The 17368-nt window shown below is 40.7% G+C and overlaps 1 protein-coding gene across 10 annotated transcripts in view; it reads left to right on the forward strand.

The window, feature by feature from the left end:
• Positions 1–17368, forward strand: part of PTPRM (protein tyrosine phosphatase receptor type M) — a 765571-nt gene that overhangs the window by 492907 nt on the left and 255296 nt on the right. For all 10 annotated transcript variants that reach the window (XM_032875725.1, XM_032875726.1, XM_032875727.1 and 7 more), the window contains one exon: positions 16342–16615. In XM_032875725.1, the coding sequence (XP_032731616.1) occupies positions 16342–16615 (274 nt within the window). The remainder of the gene's footprint in view (positions 1–16341; positions 16616–17368) is intronic.

The raw sequence follows: 17368 nt of genomic DNA on the forward strand, positions 1-17368 counted from the left end.
CCAGGGGGAGGGGTTGTACCCGGGAAGGTCAGGTAAGACTTCAGAGAGGCTCCAATGCCAAGGAGCTGAATCTTGCAGATGGATATTGTCCAAGAAATGTATGTCCTGGGGAGGTATTTGCAGAGGAGATTAAGTGTGTGTGGCAGGGAATAAATAATGAGTGAGACGTTCCAAAAGGGCAGGGAGGACTGAGCAAGTCAGCCTGACCTGGGGATGAGAAGAGTGTTACAATTAGAGTGAGCAGAACAGCCCAGGGGTTGGGGGGGTGGTGTGGAGACGGGCAGGGAGCCACAAGAGAGATCGGGCTAGATTGGGCACCCTCATGCTTCATGCCAAGGAGTAGAGAGGTAGCCTTTCGGCAGTGAGTAATCACTCAAGAGCTTTAGGCAAGGAAAAAAAATGTAAGGAAGATCAGCCCTGCAGTGAGGGAGGGGTTAGGCAGGGACAGTGCCCAGGACAGCTTCAGAGGAAGTGTGGCTGGTGGGTGTGCTGAGCCCCTCCCACGGTTCCTTTTTGCTGGGCCCTGTTCGGACATCACTAACCTTTAGGCATGAAGGAAAGAGATCGTCTAAGGGCCACATGCTAATTTTTATTAGAGACAGGATTTAAAGGAATCAAAACCATTTAGTCCTTTTTAGAGGGAAAAACATCTTGACTAGCCACAGCAACTAGTGATAGTAACTGTTTAGAGTATTGTTAAGTGGACACTAGGACACTAGAAACTGAAAGCCCATCTTAGCAATGACTCTCTATCTAGGAATTTATTGGAAGTTACTAATTGTACACATGTTTTTAAATCTCCATTTTCCTAAGCAGTAGAAACATGGCATTATCAGCCCCTCCTTGCTGAGAAGCTTCTGGATCTTTCTCTTTCTGCTCCTTTCTACCTTCCTTTTACTGCGTCACCCTAATCCCTTTGCCCTGAACCTGCGCTAGCTGCTTTTGTGATGATTATAATTTGTACTAGGTTGTGTCTGCAAGGCCTTTTGAAGGGACACAGTGGTGTCTTTGCCTACTGACATCCGGAGTGCAAAGCCTTCTCTGAGCACCACTAAACAGCCTGCTTAGTGGATGGTTGGGGCCAGTTCTTGGCCAGGGCCAGGGAAGACCCACGTGTCTGATCGTACACTGTCTTGTTTCTGCTATGCCAGAAGGAACCCATGCTTCTCTCGGAAAAACGAGGTACCTGAGATTGGAACTACAGATTACATGAAAGCCTTCAAATACGGTAGAAGCCATGAAAGACTTCATGTACAGTAGAAGCCAAAAGTTACGCATGACCATCTCTCTAGAGATGAGAGCAGGTAGTGCTGCCCATTCCCCGACCCACACTGACCAGCTGCCCTGAATCCATCCATCAGGGTGATGGAAGTAGACATGCAGGTTGATCTCATTTTCTACTGACGGTAGAGAAAGTTACATGCTGCTGTCCCCCCAAATATCTGGACCATCTGTCTGTGTTAACAGTGGAATAATTTACAAGTAGTCTTACTTGTAAGCCTTATATAACTTACTTATAACCCAGAGCCCCAGAAAGTTGCAAATGCCTTGAACTGAACACTGCATTGCCTTAGTTATGAATCTTGAAGCCACTATGACCTTTGCTCTCAGGAACTACTAGGTCTTCCTGACACAGGTGTTGATTCCAGGAGATTTAAGGGATGAATTTCTAGAGGTATTCTGAGCTAAGACTGCAAGCCTTTGGGAGTGAAGATCTTAGAAATTTTGACAAAGACTGATTTGCCTATAGATGCCTCACTTTTACTTTTTTAAAGGGCTAAAATCACATATATATGGGAGAAAAGATCCCAAGTTCTAAGAGGCTGATCGAGGCACGTGTGAGGCAGAGAGGGCAAGCCAGCCCAGTGCGTTGCTTAAAGTCGCAGACTTTCAGAGCTGAGGCGTAGCCCCGAGAGGATCTGACCACTTTCTGGTTGTGACAGCGCTTTTGTTCGTTGTGGGGACACAGCCATATCATGAGTGTGGTCTTTCATCATTTTCTTCAGCAGAACATTTCTCCCACCAGCACATAAAAGTACGTTCAAGGTGATTGTTGATGGCGAGAACACTAAAGCCAACAAAAATTCTGATATGCCTTCTGTTTCATCAAAAATGATTTCATTAAGTATATAGTCGCTTGATAGTCATTTGTATTTGGCTTTCAGCTACTTAATTAATACTCATTTTATCAGCCTGTTTGGTAGCAGAACCATTGGGAGCACTAGGAGTTTTCCCATTATCGGCACATTGCTTTTGTGTGGTTCCCTGTGTCCCAGTTCTTCTCTGCTTTGACCCAAAAGTGTTTTCCTGACCACTGTCGGTGCAAATGTTTTCTGCTCATTGAGAAGCCATAAGAGCTCTCTGCAGTTGTTCGCGTCTAATTAAAATTCTTGCCCTTTGTCACATTGCAAAGTGTTAGAGGAAACTTCACAGTTGACATTGTGCTATCATTTGGTCCTTCCTCATTCGTTTACCAAATACCTACTGAGCACTTTTATGTTCAAGTCACTGTGCTAAGATGCTGTCAAGCTGGAGAGAAAAGTCCAGAGTACTCCAAGAGCATCTGACAGAGGACGAAATCTCACCCGGGGATCAGGGTACATTGTTTAGGCTGAAACCCAAAAGAGAAGTAGAAAGTAGCCAGTGAGGGGCTGAATGCAGGTTTAGGTCCGCCCAAGAAATGAACAACCTGGAGAAAAGCCTGGAAGAAGAGAAAGTGAAGCGATGTAAACAGGGGTCATCTTAGTAAATATAATTAAAAACACACACATAGTAAATGAGGTTTGACCAGCACTCGGGAATATTAATTAGATTTATGCATTTAATGCTGAAAGTGAGCATTTTTCCTAGGCTAATCATTATGTAAAATGCATGTAAATATAACAGGAACTGCAGAAGGATCACAAAATGATTTTCATAACTTAGTTCCTGAATATCATTCAGTACCTCAAACCTAATTAAGTGTGCAATAAATGTTTATTGAATTAAACCTCATCTTTTTCTTGTGAGCAAAAGTAATTATCACTGAAATTTCTATAGATAAGAAGCCAAAGGACTGAAATCTCCTTTTAAGTAGTTGGACATATTGGAACAAGAAGGATTTTAAATTCATATTTTCATCCTTAAATAAAAGTTAAATACCATGTCCCGTCCATATGGGACAGAAGCATGAAAGACTACCCGACATTTACCCTTGAATCAATTTGTCATTTTTTTTTTAATTAGAAGAAAAATTCAGAAAAGCTACTTCAAATAAGCCATTCCTCCAAATTCAGATTCCATCAGGAAGGTCCCTATAATCGTGCACGTCTGTCCTGACTCCTACGGAAGCTATCATGCTTCTCACTTCTCAAGATCACTGATCCCCCACCCTCCGACATTTTTTCCTTCATTTCCATCCTCCCATCATTGTCTTAGTTCATACTTTTGCCTTTCTTGGTTCTCCAGTCCCCTGTGCACAATGTGGCTGCCAGGATCTTTCGCTGTCCTGGTTCATAGTCCGTCAGGGTTTCACCACTGCCCTCAGCATATATCCAGACTTTGTTTAATGTGGGTGGGTCTATATTCAGTCACTTCCTGGATCATCCTCCCCTTCGGGCCATCCTAAAAAGGTGTAAATATTCGCTCAGGCTGAGAATATGCCAGGTTGCAGTTGATGTGTTTTTAGGATGGAACCTTCTTTCCCCTTCCCTCCTCTGCTCACCCACAACCCCCACCACGCGCAAATGATGGGACTCTAGGATTTTTAAGGGGCAGAGATATGATTGCATTTGCACATTAGATCAATCACTGGGGCAGGGTCAGAGAGGAAGGATAATTGACCCATGAGTGTCAATTCCTGGCAAAAAACTAACAGGTCGTCTAGGTGGGTGCTTCAGTGCTGTTGCCCCCACCAAATACAGGAGCTCTCCGGTGGGAGGAGGCTTGAAGCTGCTTCCATGGTACACTCGGAGTTTTCTCCAAATGACTGAAGTTTTACATAGAGCATGTGGAATCTGATGTCGCTAATGTAAATCATTCTAGGACTTCCATCTAATTAAAAGAACACTCGCCATGGACCAGAATCCTTGGGTTTGTGACCTTGGGCTATCCTGTGAACTTTGGGGCCTTCTTTAGTTCTAAAACTGGAAACCAGCACATGCTCCACCTGTCTCACAGCCTCGTCAGGAAGATTAATTCCAGCGGAAGTAAACTTTTGTTTTTGTAAACTGTTGTGCTCAAAAAGGGTGAAACTATGATATCCGGATCTGCTTAAGAAAGCATGTTGGCTAGATTGCTATTTAGCCTGGATTCCTTTCTTCCCTGCTTTTGATAATAAACGTCAGATTTCTAATCATCAGTGTCCTTTAACATTTGTGCCCACATACTGTGAATATCACTTAAATAGGATCTGTGTTCTAGAGGTGCATGGGTGGCTCAGTCAGTTAAGCCTCCCAACTCTTGGTTTCAACTCAGGTTATGGTCTCAGTGTTGCAGACAGAGCCCTGCATTGGGCTTCAGGCTCAGTGAGGACGGAGTCCGCTTGAGATTCCCTCTCTCCTTCTTCCTTTGCCCCTCCCCCTGTCGCACTCTCTTCTTCTCTAGACAAATAAAATCTTAAGAAACTTTTAAATATATAGTGGGCTCAATGTCCTAAAGGTAACCCATATTTTGATAGCAATTTTATGGAAGTTGTAAGAACTGCGTGTGTGGGTTAATACTGTACATCCATTCCATAAAATCATCAAAGTTTCAGAAGAACTTGTGTTCCGTCAACCACTACGGGGTGGAGTAGTTACAAATAACAGCTCTTTCCTGGAAAGGAAGGCACAAAGGTATTCAGAATCATAAACAATGCAGCTAACCACCGCAGGGAGTTTGATGGTTTTGGTGCATTAAATCCTGGTGCATGTTCGCACTCTAACCTTGGGCAAATCCTGTAACTTTTCTGAGTTCCATTCCCCTCATCAATCAGATATGAGTAATAATCTACCTTAGAGGATAGCTGAGAGAATTAATAACAGTCAGCAAAGCACTCAGCATCTTATCTAACACAGATGTTATCTGCTCAACGTAGGAAAGCTTTTCTTATTTATTATTGATGCTATTCTGGCCTGTAATGACGGCAGTAACATTAACTAAATAATGTGGTGGCCCCTTTTCTTCTGCCCATGTCTTGGGAAATTTTCTAGGTCCTACTATAATATTCCTGAACTTCAGTTATGATCTGAGCTGTCTGTCATGCAGGAATAATAAGGATGATAATAAAAATGAATAATCATTGTGACTTGGAAGTAGCTATCGTGCGCCAAGCCGACACTCAGTCCTTTATGAAATGGTTTCTAACCCGTCAAGAGCAGACATCCTCGTCAGATGCCAGCATCCTCATGCATAGGGTGCTAAGGTCCTGGGAGGTGAACAGCAGCGCTCTTCCTGCACAGACCCACGTGACGAGTGAAGCCACGTGCATGTCAGGCATGTGCTCCCTCTCAGGAGCGTCCTCTCTGCTCCTCAGCCCGCAGGCCTCCTCCCTGCAGACCTTCCCGGGAGAGAACCAGCCTGGTTATGCCTTCCTTGACAGACATGGGCCACATCGCAAATTAATATCCTCTTTTCATTGTCTCTTCTGGTATTAAGAAAACATGTTAATTATACCTTTGATTTTAGATTGTGATGATTGGAATCTTTGGGGTCTATCCCTGTTACTTCTTAAAGGTTAGGAGGGATTCTTCCCTTGGTTTCTTCATTATTATTTTGAAACCAACTTTTTCCCCCTTTTTTTTGGTGAAGCCCAACTCCCATTACAATTTACTCATTGTTTAAGAGTATAGTTTTGAGTACTTGAAGGACTGGGATTAAACGAAGTTGTTTCAGTATATTGGATTGTTTTAATCAAATTAATCAGTCTTTTTTTATTGTTGATATGTATGTTCTTTTTCATTTCCCCGTTCTTAATAGTCTCCAGAGAATGAAGAAAAAAAGACACCAGTTCTTTTGAAATGCTTATTAGTGGCTTTTTAATTGCTCCCTCTTATTTCTTGAAGAAATGTGAACTACAAGAGCATCATAAATTTGGGGGCTAAATTGTTCTTTTGTCAGTGCTTGAACCTTTTGAAAGGTCCTATCTGGTGCTAAAATTCTTTAAGGAAAAGAGTTCTAAATATCTGACTTCCAACCTATTTTTTTTTCCTTTTTTTCATTGGAATACACATAATCACAAAGACCAAAATGTCATTCAATGGTAAAACTTCAATTTTTATATTACTATATTAGGCTTGGGTTTTTTTTTTTTATTACTTATTACAGCTGAATTGCAACAGTGTGTGTTAAAAAAGGGTGCTAAATCTCTTACTACCACGACCACCATCCTTCCCCCACCTGATTTTAGGTGAATTTTATTGTATTAAAAAATAATACTCTGGATTCCTTTACTGCCAGGAAACAAAGATCATTTTTATTAATGTTGCTTCTAGGATGACAATGTCAGTCATCTCTTTGAAAATTCATTTTGGAAACTAAGTTTGTTCTTCAAGAACCCTTGAAAAGAAGCTTTAAAAATGGCAGGGGAAGATAATAATAATAGAGTAGATGTATTTGAGCATTTATACAATGAAACTTAATTTAACTTTCCCTCAAACTCCATTTCAAACTTGCTTTTGTGCAAGAAAATATAGTGCATAGCTTTCCTTCTCCTATTTTTCAAATTTTCTCCTCTTCAACATAATCTCCTCTGAAGGATTCTATGTATTAGATCAGAGCTCCGGTCTTATTACCAAGGCCTCCGCGGCAGGTGCACCAGTGAGCAGAGGCCCGGTGCTCAGAGGGACGGCAGCTAGGCCTTCTGTAGAGCAGAGAGGCTGCCTGTGGGTGGGGACAGCCAGAAATGGCTTTCAAGGCCAAACTCAACAACCACGCCCAACCCCCAAATCACAACAGAACACATCTGTAGGGGCACCTGTGTGGTTCAGTTGGTTAAGTGTCTGCCTTCAACTCAGGTCATGATCTCACGGTCCTGGGATCAGGTCCCACATCCGGCTCCCTGCTCAGCAGAGAACCTGCTTCTCCCTTTCCTTCTGCTGCTCCCCCTGCTTGTGCGCACTCTCTCTCTTTGTCAAATAAATTAATAAAATCTAAAAACAAAAAACAGAAAAACGTAGCTGTAGTGTTTTGATTTGACCTTAATTATTACCATGGATATCAGTCAAAATACTAAACTCTAAGAAACGATGGATCTCATAACCTGAGGACTGCTCACACAAGGCAGAAAGCATAGTTGCAAATTTGCAGGACAGGGATTTAGAGAGAGGTGGAATGGAACAGAGACCAGGACTGCATGTTTGTGGCCTTCTTTCTCCACCAGCCCCCAGAGAGCAGAGGCAGTTTAGCTCTTGATCCTCACCCCAGACCTCACAGGTGGTCATGGGGGTCAAGAGAAGAAGCCCTGCTGGGCGTGCCCTGTAAGGCCTTTTTTAGGGAACTTGTGGGGCACGACCTGGGGAGGTAACGGACCTAGGGCACCGCCCATTCCCTTCAGCCTGCTCTACTATGGATACAGGGACCTTACAAGTTCTCGGAAGCTGTTGCAAGCAGTCATTAGTGAGTCTGAGGTTAAAGCTTGTTGGAACTTTGGTGCAGTTCTGTTAGCACCAGTGGTGGGACAGAATGGGGACTATATAAGGAATCTAAAGACATTAGCTTTTTTTGTTTGCTGTCATGCTTTTATTTTTAATTTGGGGAGAGAGCTGGTGGCCCTAGGCAGGACAGCAGTCTTCGGGTGTTACTGGTGGGAATGTTTGGGCCCTAGGTCCAGTCTGATATTCTCAATGAAGAGAAGCTGTAAGAGGTTGGCATAAACATCGTCACCCCTTCCCTGCATTCCGCTACACTCGGTACAAACCCAGATCAGCTCCCTGTCACAGCATTTGTTTGAGTGACCTATATCTAATACCCTTAGGCTGGTCTTCTCAAGGACAGGGACAGTCTATGCCTAATTCCTCCTCCTCTTCTTCCCCGGTGCCTGGCACAGTGCTTGAAACATGATGAATATTGTAAAAAGGAAGGATCGAAGACCCATGAATAAAATAATTATCTTCTCACGTATTGATGTAGAGACTTGCCTGATCTTGTGCCAGGAGTTATAAAAATTAGATCTTGAAGGGACCTTACTGGTCAGTCAATGATTTAGTGGCAAAGCTGGACCCAGTTGCCTATGGTATGGTGACTCCCAGTTCAGTGTTCTCTCGATGGCACCCATCTTTGGTTCATCCGCCTGTTTGTTGTTGTTGTTGTTTTTCTTTGTTTTCTTCCTTTGTAATTTTTTCAATTTGAATTCAATTAGCCAATATACAGTACATCATTACTTTCTGATGTAGTGTTCATTGATTCATTCATTGCGTATAACACCCAGTGCTCATCACATCATGTACCCTTCTTAATGCCCATCACCTGGTTACCCCAACCCCCTACCCACCTCCCTTTCCACAACCTGTTTGTTTCCTGGAGTCAGGGAGTTTCTCATGGTTTGTCTCTCTCTGATTTCTTCCCATTCAATTTTCCCTCCCTTTCCCTCATATAAGTGAAACCATATGAGAATTATCTTTCTCTGCCTTTTTGGATGGTGGCATTTTTTTTCTAGCTCACCTAGCCTACAGTATTATTATTATTACATTATTATTCCTTTTAGGGACCAAAAGATTCTGAATTGAATATAATACAAACATGCAATAATGAAAACATTTAGTGTGGCATTGATGGTATTTGGTTTTCATTTTTATTCAAATCACTAGTGCTATTTAAGAAAACATACTTTAATAATAGTAGCTGACCTTGAATTAAAATTTTTGCAATCATATGTTATGAAATTGTGATGATTAAATTATGATTAGCTTAAATGAAATAAAATCTTCAATGGAAAATGTCTTCATTTGTTAAAACGGGGAGAAATAATTCTTAAAGAGGTTCCATCTAAGACTAATTTACTTGAAATTTGGTGCCTGTTGTGAAGATTAATAACAGGTGGCCTTTTACAGAGCTTCTCAGCCAGAGTCTAATGTTTTAGTTGTTCCTTTATTATCACAAACTTCCATAACTAAAGGATTTTTCTTCTTCCTGCCCTTTGTTCACAATATGGAACTGTAATTGACTTCATATTTCTCACCCAACCTTACAGCTGTAATTAATATTTTATTTTACCAGATATTATCACTAACTAGCGGAGCAGCAGGGTATCAGACCACACACTCAGGCATGCTTACACGTGCACACGTATATGCATGCATACACACGTGAGCACGCACACACACACACACAGAACACCAGTAACTTACGGATGCTAGGCAAGCTCCTTGGGATGAGTTACGGCTAAGAGAACATAAAATATATTTGTGGTGTCCCACAAATACTCCAAAGCAATTTATGGCCAATCTTATCTGGAAGAGAGCAGGACAAAGAGAAATTAACGTTGCTAACATAAAATATTCAACCCCCCAGATCTATTTATGCTGCACGGTGTGTTATCTACCCAGTGCCCACTCCCTGTGCAAAATTAGTTATCAGTCGTCATTTAGTGACTTAATGAGCAGGACTGTGTCAGGTCGACAACTCTTGGCGCTAGTGTTACATGAAGGACTTGGAAGAATCCTAGTCATGATGATAAACATATTGGACATACTGAACTGACCTTTTATCCCCCTAATTTTTAACTGGTGAGAATATTTTTAAAGCTTAGTTTAGTTGTACGAGGTTGTTTGAATTATTTAAGGTGTCGTTCCAGTAAATGCTGGCAGGTTTAGGAAAAGGGAAGGACCAAATCAAAAACAGGAAGAAAATAAATTCTGTGTTGTTGCATGACAATAAACTTTACACATTTATTTTACATGCTTTGCATCTAATTTATACTTTCATTTTCTATTGCCCCCCGCCACCCAAAAATTGGCTTCAGGAAGACAAAAATACCAGTCTTTTTTTTTTTTTTTTTCATACATACAGAATGGATGGTTTTACCAAAAATTGCAAATCAAGCAAAAAGGCACTCTTAGGTGCCGTGAAATGAACAATATTCTAAGTCTTTGAAATGATCAGAAGTGTGGACTTTAAAGGATTAGCAAAAGCAACAATGAAATGGATCGTTAACTTCTCTCCCTCTCTCGCCTCCTCCTCACCCCCTGTTCTGCTATCCGGTTGGTTAAACTTCCAATATTTTATGCTGATAAGAAATAGAATATGTGGATAAGAAAAATGGACTTACAACTAAGGATTTAATCTTGGAATGAATTAAGACCAAAATTTTAAAGTCAATTTCAGCTCTGCAGCAGGCTTCCCCTCAATATCTTCGAAGTTAGAAAAAGACCAAAACATCTCATCACATTTGAACTTTCAGGTTTCACAGAGTACATGAAAGATGTTCCAATGTTCTTTTCTAGATTATACTTCATGTGCTAGTCTATATAAATGCAGATTTCTTATTCTCCTTATAAAAGCCTTGGAGTTTTGTTGTAGGAAAGCCTCGCATAAATTAAACTTTAAATTAAATTTCATTCCATAAGAAAGCTATGATCTAGTGATGTCACGTTTTTGGCAGATTCATCTTCACTATGGATTGTGCCTTCCTACTGCAAATGCCGTGGGAAGATTTTATGTTACTTTAAATTCCAGAATAGTGGTGGAATCAGGAAAGGGACGGTGTAACTTTATTTAATAAACAAAGGGAGCATGAGTAATACATTAAAAGGATAATAGAATTTTAATTCAGCTCACTAAGCTAGAAACTTCTGCTTGGTTTTTCCATCCTCGAGAACTTGCTCTTTTTAATCAATTTTTTGGAAAAACCATTCAGGGAGAAAGATTTTCAAAGCTACTCTTTGAGATTGCAATTGCGGTTGGACAGATTTTATGAAATTCACTAGTGAAATGATGTTATTTGCACCAATGAAAAACGTATCAGTCAGAGAGTTCTGTTGAGGTGCCATTGACCTACGTGCCAATAATGCGTTAATTTCCATCAGGAAGACAGCGATGTGTGGCAATTGGGCAGTAGATAGGATTTAGCTATTTTTCATTAGCACTTGGACGTTGATAAAGGGGAATGGAAAAGAGCTGCTTGACCTTTCAGTGCTTAAATTATTAAAGAGCAAATAGATTTGAGGTCTGGATGCTTGCAAATCTAATTTCTCTTGTGGAGCAAGGTTGAAAAGACATTTTGGGTCTGAAATTGCTCTAGTCAACTTAGTTCTTCCTTTAATATATCTGAAGATGAGTAGATGGTAGCCATTTAAAAAGTAATATATCTGGAGTAGAGCGGAGTGTATAACATACCAACTGGCTAAAATGGGGGCATATTAAGTGATCATTTAATTCTCAGGTTTTCCTCTAATCCTTACAAAACTCCTGCTTGGAAAAATTAATTTCTTTCACCCATATTCACATAGATGGTATTTAAATCACAAAGCAAAGCGTTCTTTCATTAGGGAATGTCAAATATTGTAATGTTCAAGTTAAAGTAGGGCAGTGCCTGGTATGTAGTAGGTGTTTGAAAACATTTCTTGAGTTAATAAATGAGTAAATATACATGCAACATAGCACATATAGTAACAAAGTTGGGGAAAAGATGAATGGGAAGTAAGAAATGAAGGTGTGAGAAGGGGGTAGAAAGACAGAGAGGCAGCTTTTAAAACTCTCAGAGCTTGTTATTTAATCATGTGTTATCTTTCATAAACTTAAAATCTAACCGGCATCCTCTCATCATGAAACCTGTTTCTTGATAATTTCTTCTTCTCTTTGCTCTTGGGTATTCAAGAAATTAATACAAAATTAACTTAGTATTAGAATTTAGTAAAACAGGGCATGTTTGTTATTACCAGTGTATTTCTGCCTTACCACTACATAGAATGTATATAAAATAGAAATTACTTGTGGATTATATTATGCTTTAAAAAAATGTGCCTCATGGCCCACTTCATTCTAAGTGTACTGGGATAGAGATGACTAAATCATAGACCTCTTCCTCCAGGAACTTGTGAGGTTTTTTAAAATATTGGTAAGTAGCAGAAATGATTAGTAGTCTCTACAAGAAATATATTTTTGTGAGTATGGAGCAAAGCAAGAGTACATCAGAACGGGGGAACAGGTCATAAGCCCCTGAGAGAAGGTTCATGAGAAGGTCTCAATCTTTTTATGACATAGAGTCATCTTCTGAGAGTGGCAAAGGATTTCTTTGTGTTGGGGAGAACAGCATTTCAATAACAAACTTGGGTCCAAGCCAGGGTGAAGGAATAGAGGACGAGGTGTTTGTGATAGGAGAATTCAAGATGGTGGCACTTGGACAGTCTGGAAGTGGTTGTGCTAGTCTTTCATGTAGAGGAGTTGGAAATGAAAAGTGAATGATTACTGTCCTCGGTACCGTTGGTCACAGAGTTGCTTGTTGGAATCAAGAGCTGGAGAGGACACCAACTGGATGCTGGCCTCACTGCAGATCCAGGAGTGTCCTCCCTGGAAATTATTAATGACTCAGAGGGAGATAGGAGAATGAATTGAGGTCAAAGGTGACATTACCATCTATAGCTCTGTTGATGTGATAAAATGAGAATCTTTACACAATACTCAAAATCAGTTGATTCTGGGAAGTAGGCGGGGACCAGTTTGTGTGTTGGTTGTGTCTCCGTAAGCAGAGGAAGATGCACATGAGTCAGATGGTTCACACCAGCCCCTTAACCAGGGCTTTTACTGGTGACACTAGGACTGCCTTCTCTGATGGCCATGAGACCATATCTGCTACTTCATCACCTGTGAGCCCCAGATGGAATGGGCATTTCACCTCTGAATCCCAGTATTCACATCAATAAAATAGGAAAATAAGGGTGACCTGTGCAAGTCGCCCAGCCTAGCACTTCCTGTATGAAATAATTTCTGCAATTTTTTTTCTGCACATGTATCTTCACATTTCCACTTTGTGTAGTAAATGAGTTTTCCAGAGTTGTTTTTAAAGTGAGATTTTGAGGGGCCCTGGGTGGCTCAGTTAAGCATCTGACTCTTGGTTTCAGCTCAGGTCATGATCTCAAGGTCGTGAGAAAAAGCCTTATGTCTGGCTGTATGCTCACCTAGGAGTCTGCTAGAAGATTCTGCCCTTCTCCCCTTCCCCCCACTCATGCTTGCTCTCTCTCTCAAATAAATAAATATTTAGAAAAAGTGAAATTTTGAAAATCATGTCATATAGCAAATAACTTAGAAAAACTGACTGATAAAAAGGAAGCCAGTATTAAACATTATCTTAATGGAGAATCCCTTTGCAAAGCAATTAATTATTGCTTTGATTTATCCATTTTTTAAAGAATGGTTTTTGTATGCTGAACAAAATTCTGAATAAAAACATAAAATGCACCTTAGAGATCCATCTAATTCTCATATTTCATTTGAAAAAAAAAAATAAAACCCAAAGGAATTAATTTAAAACCCCAGTTGTGGGACATCTGGATGACTCAGTCAATTAAGCATCTAACTCTTAGTTTTGGCTCAGGTCATGATCTTGTGGTCAGGTACTGAGCCCTGCGTTGGGCTCTCTGCTCAGTGGGAAGTCTGCTTAAGATTCTCTCTCTCTCTCTCTCTCTCTCTTTCAAATAAATAAATAAATAAAATCTAAAACACCAGTTATTAACAGAATTAGGATTAGAGCATAGATCAATGCACATGCCACTCAGCCCCCAACCCCACAAAAGGCATTTCAAGAGAACAGTCACTTTCTCTCAGTGCTGTTTGTACTTAGTGGCGTACTAGCTTAAACTTCTTCATGAATCAGCTGTTGTCTGTGTCGTGCTTTTTTTTTTTTTTTTAGGATTTTTATTTATTTGGGAGAAAGTGAGACAGAGAAAGAGAGTATGAGCAGTGGGAGGGGCAGAGGGAGAAGCAGGCTCCCAGCTGAGCAAGGAACCCAATGCAGGACTTGATCCCAGGACCCTGGGATCATTCCCTAAGCTGAAGGCAGTGGCCACTTAACCGATTGAGCCATCCAGTTGCACCACGTTGTGCTATTTTTTACTTTGACTTTGACCCCTCACGCTTGCTATTCTGTGACCTGACATTCTATTTAATATTTGCTGCATATCCAACTATTCCAAAACACAGCAGTTGAAAATAACATTTCTATTTTGCCACAATTTTGTGGACCAGCAAAGACTTGTCTGCACAGTTCCTGCTTGGGATGTCGGTGCTGCCATCATCTGACACTCAGCCACGTGGCCTTCTGTGATGGCCCATACACATGGCTATCCGTGATGCCAGTTGTTGGCTGGGAGTTCTTTGGGACTGCAGGGCAGAATGCCTGCATGTGATCTCTCCAGTGTGGCAGGTTCAGGGTGATTGGACCATATACGTGGTGGCTGGGCTTTCCTTCCAGAAAGCTGGCTTCCCTGGGAAACCAGGCTGAAGATGCATAGCCTCCTCTGACAAAAGCCTTGAGAGTTACCCATTGTCCCACTGTTACGTTCTGTTGGTTGTACATGGTCATTACGGTTGGCCAACCCCGTTCTTGATGGGATAAGTGTCAGAATTTGCAGACATATTTTAAAATCAACACATCTAACCATATATGTAGGAAGTCAAGGAAAAGGGAGGTAGAAATTAAAGTCCACTTTACTTCCTTATGTATTCCTTGTCTTCCGTAGAGGATGATTCTTCCTGAACATATCTAGTCGTGTCAGATCCATCATGCAGTGAGAATTCTACCAGATTCAATAGAGTATCTTACATAACCAATAGAAAGTCTCTGATGTTAGAAGGTAGGGAGAATTTCTGGGTTTTATTTAAAAGTTTATATCACACTCAAAATTTGCTTTATCATTGTACTGTAATCCTACTGTGCTACCTGTCTCCTGAGCTGTCATTCTGATGTTCTACAACAGTTGATGTTTATTTGGACAGAATTACAAACTGAGCCTCAGCTGCTGCATTGCATTCCTGTAATGGAATGCATTAAGTAGCTTGTACTCCCGGAAATAGGTGATTTCACTGAGTGCACCTTTGGAGTTCCCAAGGGCAAAACCCAAAGAGGGACCTCTCCAGGTCCTCCCTAGGCAAGTGGGGGTGTTAGGCACCTCTCTCCTCCTCTTCTTGGGCCTTATTGAGGACCCGTATGAGCAACTCTAGGATTGCAGCCTTGTTCCAGGGAGTCCCAGTGCTTTTCTGATACAGTGAGAACAAGCTGCCTTTCCTGGCCAGAATCAGTCTATTCTGATTCAGTTCTTGAAAGCTGCTGTCAAATGTTAGTTTTGCTTAATAGCAGGAGTTGTTTTTTTTTTCCTACTAAAACTGCACAAATGTTCATCATTCTGATAAAATACAAATCTTAGGGGGCACCTGGGTGGCTCAGTGGGTTGAGCCTCTGCCTTCGGCCTCAGGTCATGATCTCAGGGTCCTGGGATCAAGCCCCGCATCGGGCTCTCTGCTCGGCTGGGAGCCTGCTTCCCCCTCCCCCTCTGCCTACCTCTCTGCCTGCTTGTTATCTCTCTGTCAAATAAATAAATAAAATCTTTAAAAAAAATACATATCTTAATAGACACATTCATCCTTCAAGGCTTATCCCATTCTCCTATGGCTCTTTGAAATTCAGACATTGAAAGGGGGCAGGGAGGAAGGAGGGATAGGTGTTGGGACACCTGTCCTTGCAGGCCTCTTTGGAACATGCTTACCCCCATCCTATCTTTATATATAATTCAAGTAGCCCAGTTCATGATCTGCTCTTAGAAACTGCTTGTAACTCCAAGGCCAGTCTCTTTTCTCTGCTCTCCTTATGTCATCTCTCTCCATTGATCTGATATGGTGAGGGACAAAATGTAAGAAAATATGGGAAGTTAAACCTTACTCAAACATGAATCTTTACATATTGTGTTTGTGACTTGTTAAAACTTCACATGCACTCGTACAGACATCATTGAAGAAAATAATACATTGCCTTTTTAAAAAAATAAAATTATAGTTAATATAACTTCACTTATTAGGTAAATTGAGTTCATTTTCTATAAATTCATCTTCAGTTACATGTGAGAAAAGCATTATTTTAGTGCCCTGCTCACTTAAATAGCAGAGATTGTTATGTGATTTTTTTTTTTTAAATTTTTGTGGACTTTGTTTCTATCAATACATTACATTACTGGGTGAGAGTGAGAGAGTTCTATGGGATACTATTAAGCCCCTTCCCTCTCTTGCATTGAGCAGGTGTTAAGTGAGTATTCATTATGTACTAAGCACTTATTATTGACTATATCCAGTATATTCTTTATTTTGGATATCCCGTGGGCCGCATGCAATTAAAGGCAAGGGGCATCAGCTCAATTATCACTAAACATCACTGATAATACTTTTTTTTTTCCCTAGTGTCTATCAAGTGGTTGTTGAGGAAGAACGTCCTCGAAGAACTAAAAAGACAACAGAAATCTTGAAGTGCTACCCCGTGCCAATTCACTTCCAGAATGCATCCATACTGAACTCCCAGTACTACTTTGCTGCAGAATTCCCAGCGAACAGTCTCCAAGCTGCTCAGCCTTTTACTATTGGTGATAATAAGACATACAACGGATACTGGAACACTCCCCTTCTCCCCCATAAAAGCTACAGAATTTATTTCCAAGCTGCTAGTAGAGCCAACGGGGTAAGTTTTATAGATGGCTATTTCCCTAGGCTATATAGAGTTATTAATGTGAACATGGATTAAAGAAGAGAGTAGTCAGAAATAAAGGCATGCTTTTGTGTGTTTTTACTTAGAGCAAATGTGGGTTTTCTTTCTCTTTCTAAACTTATTTTCACCTAGAGAAATTTATGGAAAGAAATGAATATATTTGTATTTGTTTTTTTGGTAGGAAGACTATGTTGTCAACATGATGGTTTTTATTTTCAGTTTTTACTTGTTGCCAAAAGTTGGCTAGCAATTCTGCTTAGCTTACTATTTTACAGGAAAACAGTATAGTTACAACACATACATTCAGCTCATTTAAAATTTTGTGAGATACACAACATCTGTCTTTTCAGCATATTCTGTCCCATTTCTTTGGTTTCACAAGAGTTTATGCTTCCTGTAGCTGTGACTAAATTAGGTATCCTTTTTTCTTGCTAAGAGAAAACAGCTTTAGAAAGATAAGATGAAAACAAAATAAAAACTCTGGAGTCACTTCTGAAATTTTTCCCTTTCCTGTTCAGGCCAACCAGAACTATGGTAAGATATTAAAGTCCCCTTAGAAAGAAGTGTGAGTTTTCCAGCATGGGTCTAAGTATCAGCATAGACTTGACTTTTGCCAGTGAAAAGGGGAGAAATCTAGGACCCTGAGTTCTCCTCCAGTAGCATCTGCCCAGAGAGTGAGCAAGGATCTGGAGAAGCTGGGATCGCTGGGCGGGACATCTTGGGGGT

Source organism: Lontra canadensis, unplaced genomic scaffold (assembly GCF_010015895.1).
Source record: "Lontra canadensis isolate GAN:19392208 unplaced genomic scaffold, GSC_riverotter_1.0 scaffold57, whole genome shotgun sequence".
Lineage (NCBI taxonomy): Eukaryota > Metazoa > Chordata > Mammalia > Carnivora > Mustelidae > Lontra > Lontra canadensis.